The 19,492-nt window shown below is 39.7% G+C and overlaps 1 protein-coding gene across 1 annotated transcript in view; it reads left to right on the top strand.

Annotated features, from left to right (window-relative positions):
* Positions 1-19,492, top strand: part of NSMCE2 (NSE2 (MMS21) homolog, SMC5-SMC6 complex SUMO ligase) — a 127,393-nt gene that overhangs the window by 54,920 nt on the left and 52,981 nt on the right. Inside the window, exon 4 of the mRNA XM_065753465.1 lies at positions 4,566-4,719. Within this exon, the coding sequence (XP_065609537.1) occupies positions 4,566-4,719 (154 nt within the window). The remainder of the gene's footprint in view (positions 1-4,565; positions 4,720-19,492) is intronic.

The raw sequence follows: 19,492 nt of genomic DNA, 5'->3' as shown, positions 1-19,492 counted from the left end.
AGATGACCATGGAGCATCACATGCTGAGCCACTGCAGCACAAGTCCAGTGGGGCATTTTTGTGACACATGGAAAACCACCCTTCTGTCACAAAGTCTGCTGAGCAGCCACAAGTGAAGTTTTAAGGTTATTTATAGAGTGAATCAAATGCACATTATTTCAAACTTCCGCTCAGCTAAAGGAGAAGGTAGAAGGATGGCTGTGTGCTCGAAGTAGAGGGCTAGGGTATGTTTATTCTTGGTCCTGCTACAGTCTCCTTGTGCAATCTTAAGCCAAGCTATTCATCTCCTTGTGCCATGGTCTTACTATTTGTAAAATACAATTGATAGTATGTATGTCACAATGGACGTTTGAGGCTAAATTCTTTAATAGTTGCAGAATGCTTTGAGATGTATCACTGGGTAGAACAAATTACTAAATGCTGCAATGCTGCATGCAGTTATGCTAATTAGTGCCTTTTTAGGCACTGATCCCTTATTGTTTGTAGATTAATACTGCGTGCTGCTCCAGTTTTAGTCAATGATATATTTGACCTAACTGGCTCTGGGCCTGATGTGGAACGGAAGAATTCCTTTCCTTTTTGGCTATGCTGATCAATGAAAGAAAAATTCTCCGGACTGGCTCTTAAAATACTCGGAGTTTACAGGTTTCTTAGGCTTGTGCAAGCTGGTCTTGCAAAAGCCATTGGATTGGCCAGTGGATTTTTGGAGGCAGTCTAACTGTTTAACACACACATTGTACCAGTGAAAGAATCTACAGAAATAAGGCTCATTCCTGTGGATGTACGTTGATACCGAGGTCAAAGAGCTGCTGTGAACTGGCTGACTCTGTAAGCATTGCCCATCAAACACAATAACCTCGTTCCATGAGCAAGTGTATCTTTTGGTAAGTAAACCACAGCTGTGTTTCTTTAAACAGTGTATTTTTGGGGGATGTTTAAATGTCTAAATATGTCTAAATATGTTTTCCTATCAGAACTGCTGTTAGATCATGTGTGGTGTGCCATTAATAATCATACATAACATGTCTGTTCTCCTTATTGCTGAGCTTCCATGTGCGTACTTATTGCTGCTTTGGGACTGTCATAGCAGATGCTTTTGCTTTTTCTATTGCTGTAAACAAGCTGTTGTGACTGATACTTCTTTTCACCATATGTCCTGAACACTCCCAGTTCATAGTTGTATGTCATTTCCAGGATGCTTTGGAGGGTGTGTATGCCTCCACCCCATTTCAAAATCAATGTAACTCTCAATGGATTGACTAATGACTGCAAGGTGTTGCTTAGCATGCTGGTTTTGGCTGACAGTGCTACTAAATGAACAGCCGTTTGCTTAACGTGTCTTTCATGATTCCCATGTGAAGTAATTTTTACTGACAAATTGAACATACCAATGGCTTCAGGTTTGCTAGTGAGCATCTGTCTGATAGGTTCCTGAAATCCAAAAGGGTGACCCCAGCTTGTTACTTTGAGTACTGATAATTCTGCCCCATCCCTTAGCTGTATCCTGTGTTTATATTGGCCTCCTTCATTTTGTTTTGCTGATCTCATCACTATATCTGTCATGAATCTGTACAGTAGGTAGTGGGTGGTGAGAACTAAAGAAAACTGGAATGTACCTGTAAGTGTGGTGTGCTGATGAAGTGTGTAAGATGTTGCAATTCTGCCCCACTCCGAGGAGCCAGGATTGATGTCAAGTTTTTTTTTTCTTTTCTTTTGTTGTCATGTGTTGTTGCATTAGACCGTTCTTAAACCTGTTCATGGAATAGGACATGCAGCACCAAAGAGAAATTGCTTATGCGCAGCAAATGTATTTACTTGTTATTACAGTGGGCGGATATGCTTTATTATTCACCTACAACATGTTGACCTTCCAGAAGGTCTACCTGGCATTTTAGTAATAGCATGTGACAATATAGTATAGAGTGTGGTCAGGGATGGTGTCCCTGCTAATCATGTTAATGAAAGCAATCATCTGGAGGTGAACAGAAACCAAATTCAATTTTGTAAACACATGAAATAAGTTAAACTACAGGAAGGAGCATTCTTTGACCATCTCTTTCATCTGACTGTAGATTTCTACATTATGTGGTTGTCTGAGCCTGCGTCGTGCGTGCTGCACTGCTGGACTGTCTTTACTGCTTCACGTGTTGCTGTTGGGAAAACAACTGGTATGAATGATGGTTTTTCCTTGGCAACTGGGAATCTGTTCATGTTGCCTTTAGAACATGACATGCTAGCTTTTACCTTGATAGATATGTGACTCCAAGTGTATGGCCAATGATTCCCTTGTGGTTAGTGTAGTTGCCAGCTCGCAGCTCTGTGTAGCCCCACAGCAGCAGGGTCTAAGTTTCTTTGTATACATACAGTGGAGCTTCTCAAACATCTGTCCTTCCTGCTAACAGAATGATGTAAGTTATGGTTCCTGCTCTTGTTCTGCTCACGTGTGTTGAGTCCTTTAATTATGGAAGTCAGACCCAAGGGTATTACTGGAGACACTACTTGGTGAGTTTCCATACTGAAATCTTTCATGGGTCAAGAACTAGATAAAAAGAGCCTGATCTAACTATATTGATGAGTAAAGTTAGTCCACGTGGAGAAGAACAGTTTATTGACTCTGTCTTTGTGGCAAATGGACATCTGTAATGGATATCCAGATAGTTGCTTTTACTCTTCGTGTGAGTATTGGCAACTTGGACACACACACTGGATTGTGTACACATTATTTGGTCATAGTGCTCTCATTCTTGATGAGGGCATTCTTAGTGACTGTGTGTTATTTGGGCTACTCTTGTGTGTGTGGTCCTGTGTTCAGGCATGATGGTCGGGAGAGAACATCTGCACCAACAGCCTGAAGGAGCTGTCCCAGAAAGAGTGTCTGCACTGTGTGTTGTCCAAATCAAATCATTATTTTATGATGTGTTGGATTTAAAATGTATTTTGATGTAGTAAATGCTTTCTGTGCTTGGATACAGCTGATGCCAAATTTCTTCTGCAGCTGAGTGCAGAACAGTGTTGGTTTTGATTACGATGGGTTCTCTTTTGCAGCGATGCTGAGACAGACAGATCATTTGAGTGCATATGATTGCCCCATTGCCCGAGGCATAGGATGGCTGTTTTTCTTTGCTGCCCTTGTCATGTGTCAGAGGATGAGGACTGTAAGCTGCTGTGCGGTTTTCTGCAGCAGTCTGAGCACCTGCAGTGCTGCTTCTGGTCTTTCTTAGTGCTTGCTGTACTGTCCCATTTGCAGCTGGGCATAGTGGTTGGTGATCTTCTATCTCCAAGCGCTTTTGAAAACTGCAAGCTGTCACCTGGCTGCATGTGTTGTCTTCTTTTTTAACTTGCTGTAACTTGCACCTGCCTAACCTAAACGAGCCAAACTAACTTTGCTTTTGACAGAAATAATAATAGCTCTGTGGAACTCCTGAAATAAAATGTATCCCATAGGATTTCCCCACTCTGTGAACGCTGGAACGCATTTAGTGAAGGTGTCCTCAGTAGGCTCTCTGCTGTCTGACTGGTGAGGGTCAATATTTAAGGTGTGCAGCTGGAGAGGAGCACAGATGGCATTGGCCTTGTTTCAGATGGACATATTTTGCCCTGTGCTTTGTATAGGCTGGAGTAGAAATAATTTTCAGTTCATAAAATGTTTATGATTCCAGATTTGACAGATGCTGCCTTTTTTCAGAAGTACTGTAGCTGTACTTTTGTTGGCCATCATTGCATAGCATGGTCCCCAGCCCACTGCTGTTATTCTTAAGAACAACAAGGAAAGGTGCAGTGCCCTCACATTTAATGTTGGCTTGAGAAGCAGTAGGGAAAACTCTAATTACTGGTTTTTAGGGAGTTCGTGAAGTACTTTCTTAGAGTAGCTCTATATTGCCTATGTGGTGACTTCCATTATTATTTGTAGTCAAATTTTTCATTTATTCCAGAGGCAATTACTTAAAGCAAGTGCTTTTAAAGTAGTGGTCTTTTTGCCTAACTGTATGGCTTAATGCTTGTTGTTCACATGGCACAAATAAATTGGTTTCCTTTTGTACTGGCTATCTGTACTGCATATCCTGCTGTTATTACACCAACCATCATATAGGTTATAAGCCTCTGAAAAATTCGTTGAAAAATGATGAGAAGGGAATTAAAAAACAACAAACAAGCACTAGGCAATGTTGTTTCTTTTCTTTTCTTTTCTTTTTATTTAATTTCTATTTTTCAGGCATCTTTTGCATCTTTTTACCATCTGGGACAGAGTTACAGTTTTTGTTATATTCACATGCACTGCTGTGCCAGTTGTTGACCTTTCCCACTCAGCAGAGGTAAACTTGACCACAGAGGTTCAGTTGTCCTTACTGTTAATGTAGGATTCACTCTGTGTAGAGCAGCTGAATTAAATGACACTGAGTTACTTCTTCTCAGATAAATAATTACCAACAGTTCATAATTTCAGAGCAGAACACCTAATTTGAGCCAAAAGGAACTGATATGATGCTCACGAATTCATGGTGGACATTTTTATATTGTAATGTGTGTCATATGAATTACAGCATTACATCTCTTGTTCCTTACAGATAAAACAAGATAAACCAGAAAAGATACCAGATCTAAAATCACTAGTAAAAGAAAAGTTTGATGCATTGGAGAGCATGAACAGTGATTCAGATTTGGAAAAAAATGAAAAATATATGTATTTTAAGGATCAACTTAAAGATATGAAGAAGCAGTGTAAGTCTTCATTTATTTATTTATCTATCTATCTATCCATCCATCTATCTATCTATCTATCTATCTATCTATCTATCTATCTATCTATCTATCTATCTATCTATTTATTCAGATTATTTGTTAAATGCTGACATATGTACTAATATCTTAATGTATAGATGTGCCAGTTGTGCCTGAAATTGAGGTGAATGTTCTGAATTCAGAACTTACTTAAGCTGATATCTGTGTAGCAGAAAGCTGATGAAGCTACCTAGGTAGTTTTATTTAGACTATCACAACTCCTGCCTTGCTTGAGTACAAGTACCATGGGAATCCTGTTTCACATCCCTTTTTGTAAGGTGGGCTTTTTCCTCTGAAGACAGGGGTTTTTTCTTTAATTGATAGGATCTTCTAAAAGGATTAGGTAAGCTGTTTTCTTTTGTCACTTAAACAAATTGCTCCCGTTTCACAATTCGGATGTGTTGCAACTCCAAGAAGACCTTTGCTTTAATCGTAGAACCATATTGTTGGAAAATGCTTACTGTGTGTTTTCTTAGGTTTACGACTTCTATGCACGCACCGAGAAATGCTGCAACATATTAAAATCTGTTTTTCTTAATTCCCATAGTTTCAAGTGTTAAAATTTGAAGTTATTTGTTCTTGAGTTCCCAGAAATGGTGGAGAGTTAACAGTTCTGGTATTTATGCAACACAACAAAGTAGTATACTTTTATTGCCCTACACAAATAGCAGCTATTAAAGAATCACTCAGATTACTGTTACTGGGAAAGTTCATGGGCTCTAACACTATTCGTGCTGTTCTTCACCAATCATGGTTATGTTTTGAAATCATATTATTCTGCTTACTGTCCCTTGACCCCTGTACCTATTCCCTCCCACACCACATTTTGATTTCAACATAAACTGGTATCTCAGGAACTTCAGGAGTCATAGATTAATGATTTATACCATTGGAAACCAATATTCTGGATTGTCTCCTGTAGCTCTCCTTGCATTTTTTTTTTTTTGAGGCCAGTGCAAAACCCGCTGAAACTAGTGGAAAGAGCTGGCTTCACTGGACTTTGGATTACTTCCCTATAGAAATCTATGAAGTGTGGGGACGTGCTTGACAAGGTGAATTTTAGATCTGATATCTCAACACAGGCTAGGACTAGAGCTTGAGGGTTGAATACCTTTGTTTCCCAACTTTGTAGTTCTTCAGAGTTGGCGTTTGAGTATTAGCAATGATGCCTGAGTTTAATAGAACTCTTGGCACTGCTCTAAGAATGAACACACCAAGTTGCAGACAACAAAAAAAGTGTAATTTCAACTCCCTGCATAACCTTGCAATTATTACTGCCCTGCCATCATGTTGTAATGCCTAATTTCCAGGTGTTTGTAACTGAGAAGATAAAATCTTGATAACTGACTTTGGATTTACTTTCCAGTCTGTGATCGCCTGAGGAGGGGTTGAGTGCCTCAGTAGTAGAGTCAGCTCAGGCTGTGTGACTGAGCTGTAGCTGGCAGACCCATTGAAAAATTCCCAAATTAAATAAGCACAATAAGAGTTATTCTTTAAACAACAACAACAAAATCAAGGACATCATTATACTACTACTGCCTGAAATCCAAGGCTGACTTATTAACACCTTTGTTTTGGTTGTGCATAGAGATCAGACAGCAGCTGTCAGGATATGCCTGAAGATACTGCATGGACTGATGTTCAGTATTGCATGACCTGTGTTAAGTACACAGACTACTGATCAGCTGGGTCAGGTTGGGGTTAGTAGGATTTGTAATGGTTTTGATAAGGTAAAATCATCAGATTTTCTTCCATTGCAGCCTTTAATGGGATTCAAAAGGTTGAATGGGAAATCCTTAGTTGACTTTCACGAAGTCTTGGATGTGATATAATGTTATTGCATTCAAAATAATGATCTTAAATTCAAGTAAACAATCTGGTTCAGCCCACCCTCTCTTGAAATAAGTACTACCTCCAGTCTGCTAATACAAATGAGTTGAATTTCTCAATGCAAGCCCAACTGTACTGCCTTAAACATGCATTCAGTGTTGTCTCTTGTTCCTGAATAATCTGTTCATCCACTGCAAAATCACTTTCCTTGAAAATACTCCAGGAAGGCTAACAGACATTCTTGAGTAATAATGGGTAACTGAAGATCAGTGGAGTCTGTTTACATATATATAAATTTGCTTCTGTATGAGGATGTGCCCTGGAAGCAGTAAGACTGCCTGGTTTCTCTGTTTCATGTAGTAATGTGATCTTCTTACGATTACCCTCATCTTTTCTCCCTCCTTTTGTGTACTCGTGGCTAGCCTTTAAAAAGGCTCAAAATTGTAAATGCAGAATTGACTATTCACAAACTTAAAAAGTACAGATATTCACATTCTTATAGGATCAGGGCTGCTGATCTTAACACCTTTGTGAGAGGATAAACTGGCTTGTGATCTCCACCTTGTACAAGAAGCCTCATTGTTGGACTTTATGTAGTAAATCAGTATGCTGATATGTGTAATAGAACACTGTCAGCATTATCTAAAATACCACCTATGCCAAGGAGAAGGCAGTGTTACTGTACAGAGTGAGCTCAGAGGCAGAAATGTCTGTGTTGCAATACCAGCTGAGCTAAAGAGCCGTGAAATCTGTAATGCTGGCTAGTTTGAATAAGCTGCTGATTTACCTTATAGCACCCCTGTGTACGTGGTGGTTTTTGTTTTGTTTTGTTGTAAAGAGAACATTAAGGTCACCCTGTTAAATATTCAGCAGCCATACTAAAGTCAGCATAGTCATACGCATGCTTGTTAGATTCTCCTAAATGAGCCGTGTCTTCATTAGGGTTCACCTATACAGATCTCATCATGTAGTTTATTATAATGTGTCTGCAAACTCTCGTACACCCTTTAGAACTACTTTTTGTGAGCTGTGTATATCAGTATTTTCACTAACAGCTACTTGTTTAATCTTTTTGTTTCAATTTGAAGTTTTTTGGATTTGGGCTCAACTTCATGCATAATCCCTGACCCATTAAAGGCACTACAGGCACAAATACAGTATGGTCCAATTTTTGCTCTTTCCTGGGATTTGGTTGTATTGCCAGCTCAGATGAAATATCAGAACTGCAACCAAGTTTTCTCAGAGGAATTTTTTGTGACGTTTTCCTTTGTCCCAGCATTTTCTGCCTCACAGGGGCAGAAGGGTTAGGTACAAAAATGATTTACCTCCCATGATGGGTTGCCATTAATCCCTGCATGTCTTTTATGCAGGGTTTAACATTTGTATTCTGAAATAGCTGAACAGGGACATGTTATGTTCTCACGTCATCTTTTTACTCAGAAATTAACTTGGCATAAGGATTTTAGGTACAGTGTGGAGTGTGAAGCAGTTAAATATAACCTTGCTGTATAACAGAAAAGAACTAATGCATTTTCCATCTTGTTCTTGAGATTGAGATTTGCTCCATGGTAAATGAAAGGGGAAGGAAGCTGCCTGGTTGTTACCTGCCACCTGAGCAGTGACACGTGCTGTGGGAGGCAGCTCTAAGTCCCAGGAGGGAGAAAGGCACAGCATCACCTTCAGGTTGTCCTCATCTCCAGGCAGTTGTGCAGGAAGGAGACCTTCATTTTAAACTCTAGCAGCAGCAGATGTAGAGATGCCTTAAAGCAGTTTCTGTTCTGCTCATCTTTCAGACAGTTTGCAGGCAATCTGTGAGCTTTTATTGCACAGCTACTTTAGCTGGAATTTGTGTGAAATGATGTAAAATCCCCACCTCTGGTGGTATGTGTCAAAACACTGTCGGGCAAGTTTATGTGAACAGCAAGTGATTGCTCTGAAGTCTCCCTCCAGAGCTATGTTACATGCCTAAATGCCCACTTCTTATTTTTAAGGGAAAACAGTTTCATTCTTCTACTTAAGGCTGATTAGATAGTAAGCAATACAGTAGAAGTGTTGAGGTTGTTGTTTTTATTTTTAACCGTTTCTTGTGACTATGTTATCTTTCCCAAATAATCGAGCACTTGTAAGCATATTTGCTAAATCTGATACTATCATAAAATTCAAAATGACTGCATGGATGGTTTCCACAGAATTTTTTCCAGACCTTGACCTTACATGACTGGTGCTCTCCTTACATGTCGGGGTCCCATATCTGCAAAGTGCTTAGTGATCTACTTTTGATTATGTGAAACGTTTAAGCAAATTCTTCAAGTTAATTGCATGAGTAGATCCTTTGAAATGGGTGAAAGGGTGAAATTGTTGTCATGTTTCACTTCCTTCTTGGAGGGTAACCACAGAGCAGAACTTTACAGGACTGAACTCATAGGAGCTAAGTCATGATTACTGTAGGAATTGTAGCTTTGCATTGGTATCTTCTGTAAATTTAAAATCCCCCCTCGTGTTTAATGTTGCATTAGCAAGTCTTTTTATTTCATGCCAGTGTACATATCAAAGGCATCTTCTGGCAGGGAGTATGAGAATTTTGCCTTCACAAAATGAAAGTAAGTGCTGTCTTTAATCTGTATGTATCAGTTTAAGTTTCTGATACCCTGTGAAAAGAAGTAATCAGAAGCTATCATCTTTACTCCTGTGACCCTAGCTGCCACTGTAGTATTTGCTGAAGGTTATTTAGTTTCACACTCAGCGCACAAAGTGGGACAGGTTTCATAGCCCTTTTATAGTAGCTGACAACATGCACTTTGGAACCCCTGATAACCACCTCCTGCACAAATGCTCAACAGATGTGTACTTCATTAGCAGTCATTTTGTAGAAAGTGCTAAGATTTGGGTGAATGACAGTATTGCTGGCTATGCCAAGCAGTTTAAGGAGTGAATTTGACAAGTATAAGAATACTTTTTTTTTTTTAGGCAACAAATCACTCTTGAGACACAGTGTTGGTTTTGGCAGCTATTTTGTCATAGGAAACCAGTAATGTAGTTTGGAAGGTAGCAACAATGTGGTTGTAGTGCTCTTCTGTGCCCTCTCTGCTGAGGAAATGGAATCTCTGAAATTTTACAAGGAAAAAGTGTCAAGATTTAACATTCTGCTAAGATAGGTTCATATTCATTGGTAAATCAGCAGATATTTCCTAAGGAGAAGACTTTAATATTTAATGTTCAGGTAGGCACCACTATATACTGTTGATACCTACATTTTAAAACCATGAATTTGTTGAGAGAAAATGATGTGAAAAATGTTACTTTTGATCATTTTGAGTTAGAGAAAATAATACGTGAAAGGCATTCTCTTTAAATTCATAAAACAGCCTTTCTAAAGATTTCAGGGAAAACTAGAAGTCTACTATATGCTTTTAGGAGGATAAGAAAACAAGCTGCAGCTTGACACCATGTAGTATAATGTATGATAATTTCATTCAAATAATCCTCACAACATCATAGTGAAGTAGGCAGGTTAATTTTTTTTTCCTTACCAAGTAACAGAGGTGAAACTTTAGTAAATAGTCACTTATGTAAATGAATAAGTAAATAGAAACTTGAGTAAAAGTTACTTGTACTGAGTTATTTTCTCATCTCTACACTTTGCTTTTCATCTCTATTCTTACATGTATTGGCAGAAGGTCAGCTAAAAAATAAGGTCAATTTATTTTTTATTGGTACTGTTAGTAAAAAGTAATCCTTTAAGATCCCTTTACTAATTAGAATAAAACAACTGCAGTACAAAAGTTGAAAATCCCACTGAAGGTGGGATTGATGTTATGACAGTTCAGTGCTGTGTGTGAGATATGCACTTGTCCTTTCTGTAAAGTTCCTTACAGACAGCCCTTTAACTAGCAAAGAAATGAGAGCTGATCTAGGACTTTGAAAGTTTAGGAGACCTCAGTGTAGTTCTTCGCTTTGTTACAGTCTTTGTATGAGTTCAAGTCATTTAGGTTCAAAGCATAGCACTGGGACTTACGTGTCTAGAATCTTTGTGAGTCTGAACATTACACCTGTATCTGAAATTCAGTGTGTATTGTGTTTGTGAACTATTTAAGGAGAGAGTAATGAGCATGGATTTGTTCAGATCCGTGGGGAGCAAAGTAGCCACACTGCAAAACATTCAGTTGCTGTCTTTTGTCGTGTGGCTCTCCTGTGGCACTAAATCATCATTATTATTTTTTTCTGATTTTTCAGTTCAAAGAGCTGGAAGTAATAACATAACTGTGTTTTAGCCTACCAGACTGATTTTTTTCATGGCGTGATGCTGAGGGAGCAAATTGCAGCCCCTTAGGAGTGACATGAAGATGGGTAAAGGCATTTGTGTGAATGAGACCTGACTTTTGGGTGGGGTTAGAGGATCGCCCTGAGTGAAGAGAGAAACTTGGCAGGGACTCTCCTGTGAGGATATTTTCTGGAAGGAACTAGGTGGCTTTTTCAGGAAGGATTGGGAGTCCGGGGTCTGAGAGTGAAATGGAATGGGTTAGTGTGATAGTGATTGTATCTGACATACAAACCTGTTTCACTGAGCTATTGGAAAGAGAAACAAGCTAGAAAAACAAGATGCTCAAGTACTACAGCTGTGGCATTTATTGAGTACCTAAGATGGATATCCAGACTTCAAAATTGCCATCAAATGTTGGTATCCTTGACAGTATGCAAAAAGGGATCAATTGAGAGTGAATGGTGCTCTCAGGTGCTCTCATGAGATCTGAGGCAGTTTTTCTGAGTCAAAAATTAACTATGTTGATTGCACAGCAAGCGGAAGCTTCCATTAACAACCAAACTTTTAGCAGATTCGTGGAGAACAGCAGTTTCCAATAGATCTGGTGCAGGTTTCTTTGGTGAAAAGGTTGTCTTTGCAATGAGATTTATCAAAATTAAAACTTTCTGCAGAAGTTTATTGCTTTGACACTAAGAGGTCCAAAGTGGAATTTGCAGTTAAAATGAAAAGAATCACCACACCCCTCACAAAGCCCTTCTCCACTGGGGGTAACCCAGAGATAAGGGTTTCAGCCTCAGCAGTTTAGAAGCAGACCTGAACTGATGGTGGGCATCGTGACTGACCAATTGGCTCTGGAATCAGACTCCCCCTCTCTGTGTTCAGTGTGCATTTAAATACATGTAAAGATGGAAACAACTGCAGAACAAAACACAGTGTCAGAACACTGACCCTTTATCCCTGTGGTAAAAGCACTCAGCTGAGAGGGGTATCTAAATCAGCAGGAGCATCAGATGTAGGCCTTTCTTATTATAAATACCTGCCCTTCCAATCAGTGAACACTTAAGGGTAAACTCTTTTTATCTCTTTCTGTGTCCCTCATCTGATCTGTAAACATATTTTTAAAAGATCTGTGTTTCATTGCATTGCAGAAGTCTCTGCAAGATATAACTCTTGCTTTCAGATGAGCCCAGCTTTCAGATCAGTGCCAAGTATATAAAATCTAGAAAGGAAATAGAGTGTTGCATAGAAATGACTTTTATTATTATTATACACTTAGGGATAATACTATGTTTGGGTAATTTATTGTTACTGTCATGGGATAATTCTCTTTTAAGTGAGCACATTGATGGCTACCAGCATGGCATTTTTACTGTTTGTAAGAACATAGGTCAGGAAGGGAGGGAGCTTCTGGATGCTGATTCTGTTCCTTTGATGTTACAGTCAGTCTCATCATCTAACAAAATGCAGTCAATCACATCATCTGAATTTTTCCTCCTCTGCTTTTAGTGGAAAAGCGATGGAGAACCTTCCAACTTTGCTCAGATTGTGAGAAATATTCAGGGAAGGCAAATCTCTGGTGTAATTTGTGCTTATTTGTTCTTGTGCCAGCACTGCACCCTAGCTTATATAGATCTTCTCCCTCAATGGTGTCTAGTTTAATTCAGTCAGTTCCTGTATTTCTTGACCGCATTGTAATCCATTTGTGAAGCGTGGAAACTTTTAAAAGCTTGTGTCTTGTGACCATAAGTGAGTTCACCAGAAATATTTTATGAATTACAGATGAGTAAGAAGCTCAGAAATTGATGTCAAAGCTTGTCCACAGAATTCTGAAAACTTCAATAGTTGAATTATACACTATGGAAAATCTGATTTTCCATAATAAAACATCAGCAGTTTCATTTCTTTCATGATCTAATAGCACATATTATTTTTATTGTAAAAATCTGAGCAATGAAAATGCAAAACTGCTTCTGTCATTTCACTGCAGTTTTTCTTGCCGTTTTGTCTCTTGTGTGTCCCTTATGAGGAAAGGCTGAGAGACCTGGGTGTGTTCAGCCCTGGAAAAAGAAGACTCAGAGGGGACCTAATCCATGTCTACAAACATCTGAGGAGTGGGAGGCAAAGGGATGAGGCTGGACTCTTCCCAGCAGTGTGTGGTGATAGGATGAGGGGAAATGGCCACAAACTGAAGCATAGGAAGTTCTGCACAAATGTGTGTGGGAATTTATTCACAGTGATGGAGCACTGACACAGCTGCACAGAGAGGTGGTGGGGTCTCCTTCTCTGGAGACATTCAAGACCCGCCTGGACGCCTACCTGTGCAACCTGGGCTAGGGAGCTGCTTTGGAAGGGGGTTGGACTCGATGATCTCTGAAGGCCCCTTCCAGCCTCTACAATTCTGTGATTCTGTGATTTTAAAGATAGAGAATGGAGAAATTCCATTCTTGTGCCATGAGCTTACAGCTTAAACTTCAAGTGTGATCGTGGGGAGGGAAGTGAAGAACGACCCAAGGAGATGGAGGCAAAGAAACGGGGAAAAAAAGCATCTTGCTTTTAAGGTTTCTGGGTTGAGACACTCTCTTTTGGTAGTTATGATATTCAGGAAGAAGGAGAGAAGTGATGACCAGTAGAGATTTAAACTTAGGGAACTTTGTATTATTTACTCATTTATTGTGCTTATTGAGTACTTGCCTTACTCATGGAGAGACAGTAATTTCCTTTACTTTTCCTATGTATTCTTTGTGTATGCACAGAGATCAAAAGCAATTCTACTACAAGAATTCTCTCAAGTAAAGCATTTGGATTGAGTGCCAGCACAAAAAGCATTTGAGGAAGAACGGGGAAGTAGATCTGAGATAATGCTGACTAAATAATAATTCATCATTGCATATCACATGCATAGTGACTTTGGAGTACTCCAGTTCAGAGAAAACACTTGGTGTTTTTATGGTTTGTGAAACTATTTGCCAAGTAGCTCTTTGGTGTCTTCTTCAGAAGAGCTGCAGGTTGAGCTAGATCTTTGTTTCTTAAGCATCTGTGTAGCTTCTGAAGTCACTGGAATTTCCCTGATTTATACTTGAAACATATTGTAACGTGCAAACTAGTAACATGCAGGAAGATGAATAAACATCCTTTAATTCTTTATCAGAAGTTCGCATGTATTGGCCGCTTACTGTAATTTTTGGTAATCTTATTGTTTCATTTCCTTAGGCTTAGACATCAGTAACCTCACGAAAAGCCTAATTTCTTTTCCTCTTATCCAACTTATTGGAAATTTTCTTTATGCTAACCTAAACGTGTTAAGCATGTTTAGCTGAAGAGAACTGGGGAAGCACAAAAGGATTGCAAAACCCATCTTTTAGGATTGTGGACCTCAGGCTGACTGCCAGAGCTCTGAGCAAAGTGCCTCGGCTCCCACGAGGAGAGTACATCTATGTGAACAACTTTGGTGAGGAATCCATTCTGTCAGCGTAATGCACTTTACATCTGTATGTCAATCACAGTATTGCACATGATAGCTAAAAGCGTGCCAAGTATAAAGTAACACAAAGGGAGTGAATTAAGAGCTTTAACTGTAAGACTGAGTGCATATACAGTGTAGATGGAGGGGAAATGAACCATGACTCTAATCTGTGGTTTGGGGAATTGCAGGTGCTCAAACAATTACTATGTTGTCCGGGAGCTAAAGTGGTAGTTGTGGAGGGGTAACCTATGATATGCTGCTTTCAGTCGCCATTAGCACAAAGTCAAAGAAGACAAACATCTTTGGTGGCATTTACACTTACTCTGTAACAGGCTTGGAGCGTTCAGACATTCACTCACATATGAGGAGAGGCTTAAGTTGTCACCTTTCAGCTGTTATGAGCTCTCATTTGAAACACACCATCTGACTTTACAAGTGCGGATAGGTTTATCATGTCTTAGCATCTCAAATATGGATGCAGATTTGTTGTGTTACCAGACTTGCTGTGAATGATTGCAGGATTAAAGGCAAGTTGCTTAACAGGTGTTCCAGCAGTCACCAAAAATACCTCACAAGGGAGAGAAGAGTCACCTAACGACAAAGCAGTTAGTGGAGCGGTGGTGGGAGTGCTTGTTTTATCTATTAGTATTGTGTCTGCAGCTGTTGCCCAGGAAGTAAGGTGAATAATTTCGCAAATAAGCACGTTAGAAAACGCACTCGCGGGCTGTTAGATGTGAAGATGTCACTTTTGGCTCCTTTGGATCCTCCAAGAGCCCCTGATGAAATTACAGGCGGCTTGGCAAGGATACCAGGAAAACATTGCTGTAGGCTTTCACAGCCTTATGCCTTCTATAGGTATTTGCTATTCATCATCAGAGTAAGGCTGATGGATGGGACGGGCCTTACATCTGACACCATAGAGTTGCTCAAGTGCTTTTAAACAACCCCTTCAGGCTAGTCTGCAGAGGGCACTCTTCAACCCTTTGGTTGTGGCAAAATTTGCAGTGTGTAGTTGGGTAAGGGTACAAGTAAGACCAAAAGTAGGAAAGCACATGACTGTGCTCTCCAGTAATTGTCTTACTCAGCCAGGAGCAGGAGGTTGGGTTTACTACATTTCTGTTATCGCCTCCTCTATGTCCACTTGGGTGGAGCTGTGCCTACTTTCAAGAGCTAAAGAAGTCACAGGGCAAAGCTGTATTCCTCATTACCGGGGCAGCTCTGAGCAAGAGCAGAAGTTCAGACTTCCTGGGAGAATCTGAGGAAGACTTAGCAGATTTAGAAGCTTTTGGGACTAGGGGGGCAATGATTTTTCATCATTTTGAACTTTGGTGTCTGTAGTTTGCGTCAGTTCTTTGGATTTGGTCCAGACTTAAGTATTTTCCCTCCTCCTTGTTTGAAAGTTTATGGGTGAACTCAAGACCTCATGGAATCAAAATAAATCTTTCCAGGAAGGCGGTTCGTCGGGATCTATCTATAAACTTCCAGTCCAAACTAAGTTGCTAGTTTATAGTCAGATAGGAAAACAGGAAAAATAAAACCCTGCGTATCCTAGCATGAAAGGCTTTATACTGAAAAGATGTAGAAATTTTTCTTTGAGGGGAAAAATGTAAAAGCTGTCTGATTGCTTTATCAGCCTCTACAGTAAAAATAGTAATTACTGCAATTTAAGACTAATGAATAAATCACTGCATTAAAATGGGAACAAAAAGGTTTAACAAGCAATCATACGTAATCATTTGGCAGCTCTGTTATTAGTGTGGGCAGCGGTATTCACCTAACCTTTGCTGCAGCAACATTATTCCCTCGCCTGCAACACAGATAAGTTCTCCCTTCCTGCTCTCCAGCACACTTTTGCCACTGCACGTCAGCTGTCTGCGTAGCTGGGCTCACACTCCACAGTTCCACAAATGCCTGCCCACCTAAACAACACCTCTGTGCAGATAGCTGCAGCGTGTGTGCCTGCATGTGGCTCTTGTCATATCACGGCCGTGTCACAGGCAGACACATTCCAGCTCTGTCCTACTCTCTTTACCACTTCCCTCATTTTACCCAACTGCTCCCCAGCCTCAATCTGCATCCTTCCTGGTTTTTCATCAGTGCTTTCCCTTTTCACATGATGCCACAAAGGCTCCATCTCCTCCATAGCTTCCTCCATGCCCACTCCACTGTCACGTTACCACGTTACTTATTACCTATGACTGATGGATTCAGTTTCTCTAGTGAGACCAATCTTGTTTTGCCCTGAAAAAAAACCATCTGCAGCGTAATTGTCTTCAAAGCGAATCATTTGCATTTGCGTTTGACTGCAGGGTTGCTGATACACCGCTGCACTTCAGGTCAGCTGTGTACACAGCACAGGCAGTCACCTAGGGCCGCTATCAGTACCACTGATGGGTTGCTTGGTGTTGCTTTACATTTTCCTTAGAGTTGGAAAAACTAGTAGCTGAGTGAGTCATGAAGCCCAGCGTAGCAAAATTTAGTCGTAAATGAAAGAGGAACATTTCCATATTCTTCTTTTGGCTTAATTCCTGTGCCTAATGGCTGTGTATATACCATAAACATTGTGAAGGAGCAGCCATGGAAACACTTGTTTTCTTGCATTGCTAAATTTACTCTGGGTTGAATATTAACACAGCGCCTGGCATTACTTTAAAAGCAAAAATAGCTAAAGTGTGACTCACTATGAGTCATTTACTGCTAGTCCTGCTATACTGCCTAGAGCTTGACATTGAACAAGTTGGCAGCCTGCGTTGCTACATTTTTTTCTAGGAACTTTGAACACATTTCATTCTTGTGAATTCTCTTGTGCAACAATATTAAACACAGCAATGTGTTTATTTTGCTTCCAAAGTCGAATGAATCAGAAAATGGTGAAACAGAAGAGTATTTTTCTTGGAGATTCTGGAAGAGTTGGGTTCTGAGAATTATTTTTTAGCTGCGGTAACGAACTGATTGCATGGATGCTAAAAGTTAATTACACTTTATCCAGATTATGTAACACAGATTTTAAGCATGTTAACGTTTATTCAGTTATTTATTTATTTACATTTTCAGCCGAGGTGTATGAGAGATGAGAATAGAATACTAAGCCTGTACTTGAGAACGTGTTCTCTTTGATTGGCAGAGGCTTTACGATGGGAAGTCAGTTGGCATTACAGGGCAGACAAAACGAGGCAACTGTGCTCCTATTGGCCTCTGTATTTAAAAGGCACACCCTAAATATGGTGCTTGGTGTCTGCCAGCGAGTAACTCGCTGGCTGCCTGTGGGAATGCCTTGGACAGATCACCTGATTTCAGTCAGACGGGAAGGGGTAATGAGAGAGGGCTGAAACCAAAAGCAATTTGCTGAGGCAACCATGTGATGATATCCTGAAATACACTGGCGGGGCCGAATATCACTCCTCAGTATGCTAACACTTTGTTTCCAGCTGAATATCATTTCTAACTACATGCCACTTCTTAGAACAGCAGATAAAAAATAATAAACATCCTTTAATATTTTCCATATTTCTTTCTTACATTTCAAGTTATTAGTATGGCTTTTGAGCAGGAAGAAATTCATTGTAGAGAAAGGTAATGCTTTCAGCGTGTAACACTCTGCCTGTGTTTTGAGGAGTTACCAGAAAGCAAATTAAAATATCAGTGAAGTAAATTAAAACATGTGGGTATGGTTTAAAAGCCTGCTGTCTACCTCTTCCTCGAACCACAGATGATGAAAATAGAGGCAGTTTGGTACGTTTGTCTGCATGTTGAATAACGCATGCTGCTGCAGGGTCTTTATAAGTGAAAGACTTTTCTCTATCTAATCTGTTAGAACAGCAGCTTCAAAAATATCTATCACAGTGATTTCCCTATAAAAAATCTCATCTTAGTGACTCAAGAGAGAAGTGATGATTAATTAAGCTTAACAGAGGCATCCTATATATTGTTTTAATAAGCACTGCTCTACATTAACACAGATTTGTGAATAAACTGCACGGAAGAGAATTCTTTAAGGGTTTAAATTGTTCAGTAGATTTAAATAAAGTAAGGTTAAACATGTTTTTCTATAATCATACTCAAAGCTATACCATGTTATTTTCCTAGAGTGAAAAAAAAGATTGTGTTATATCAAACAATATGAAGAGGAACATGGTTTTGTCTTTTTTTTTCCTGTTACCACTTTGACAGTGACCCCCAAATCACTGTTATTGAGGTGGTTTCAGTAGTTACTCATGATATATGCTCTTTAGCAATCTTTTCAAAGCAACTGAATAGGCAGTGCCTCAGCCACACCTCCAGACATGTTATGCAGAATATAGACACGGGACTTTATGTTGGGAGTAAGACCGTGCCTTTTAAAGACAGCTCTGTGTAGGAGGTTTTTCTGCTCTGAGGATCATCAGAAAGATTGAAGCTGCCTAAGGCATGATATCTCTTGGGCATCTCTATACACAGTCTGTAAGTGATGTCTCTATTAAGCTGTAGCAATTTGTTCCCCTAACGTGTGTATGTTTCTGTGTATGCACTCACAATTGTCAGTTTGGCATACGGGCAGGGCAATGACGTGGAGTCTTTCTCTTTAGGACGTAACAGAAGATGATGATGTTGTGAGCTCAAGGTTAAGCTTACAGGAGCAGGATAGTCTATCACTGAATGTGAGTATCACTAAGGAGTTTTGACTATTTGCCATATTTGAAGTATAGAATTGAAGTGAAACCAGTGTCCTGTTACACGTAGATCTTAAAATGACGGGTGAAAACTTTCAGTTCTCATATAACTTTTTGTTGAAATGATGAATTCGAGATTATTTTCTTTCATATTTTCAAGTGATAGAACAAATGTTATTTAAAGCTGTAAAGCTTTTCAGCATATACACAATGCTGAAAAAAATCATATCCACTCAACCTCTATAGGCTGCGAGGAGGTCCATCTTACTGCATTCTCCTGGGTCTTCAAGTGTGTTTGAAGTATGGTATAGGAACCAATATAAGATGTCAGTGGAAAAGTGACTAACAGTGCACTAACAAATTGTATTTCCTGGGTATATTAAGTTCCAGCACTGCCTTCAACTGCAGAAAAAGGCTCTCTTCGTCACTTTTCAAACTGATCTTATCTAACCTTGTATCTAACCTGAAGAACTCTTACTTGCGTATAAGAGATAGATGCCTAGAATATAA

The sequence above is a fragment of the Cyrtonyx montezumae genome, unplaced genomic scaffold (genome assembly GCF_038088225.1).
Source record: "Cyrtonyx montezumae isolate F1298 unplaced genomic scaffold, pur_monq_1.0 scaffold_8, whole genome shotgun sequence".
Lineage (NCBI taxonomy): Eukaryota > Metazoa > Chordata > Aves > Galliformes > Odontophoridae > Cyrtonyx > Cyrtonyx montezumae.
Note: the sequence above shows the minus strand (reverse complement) of the source record. Positions and strands in the feature narration are given on the sequence as shown.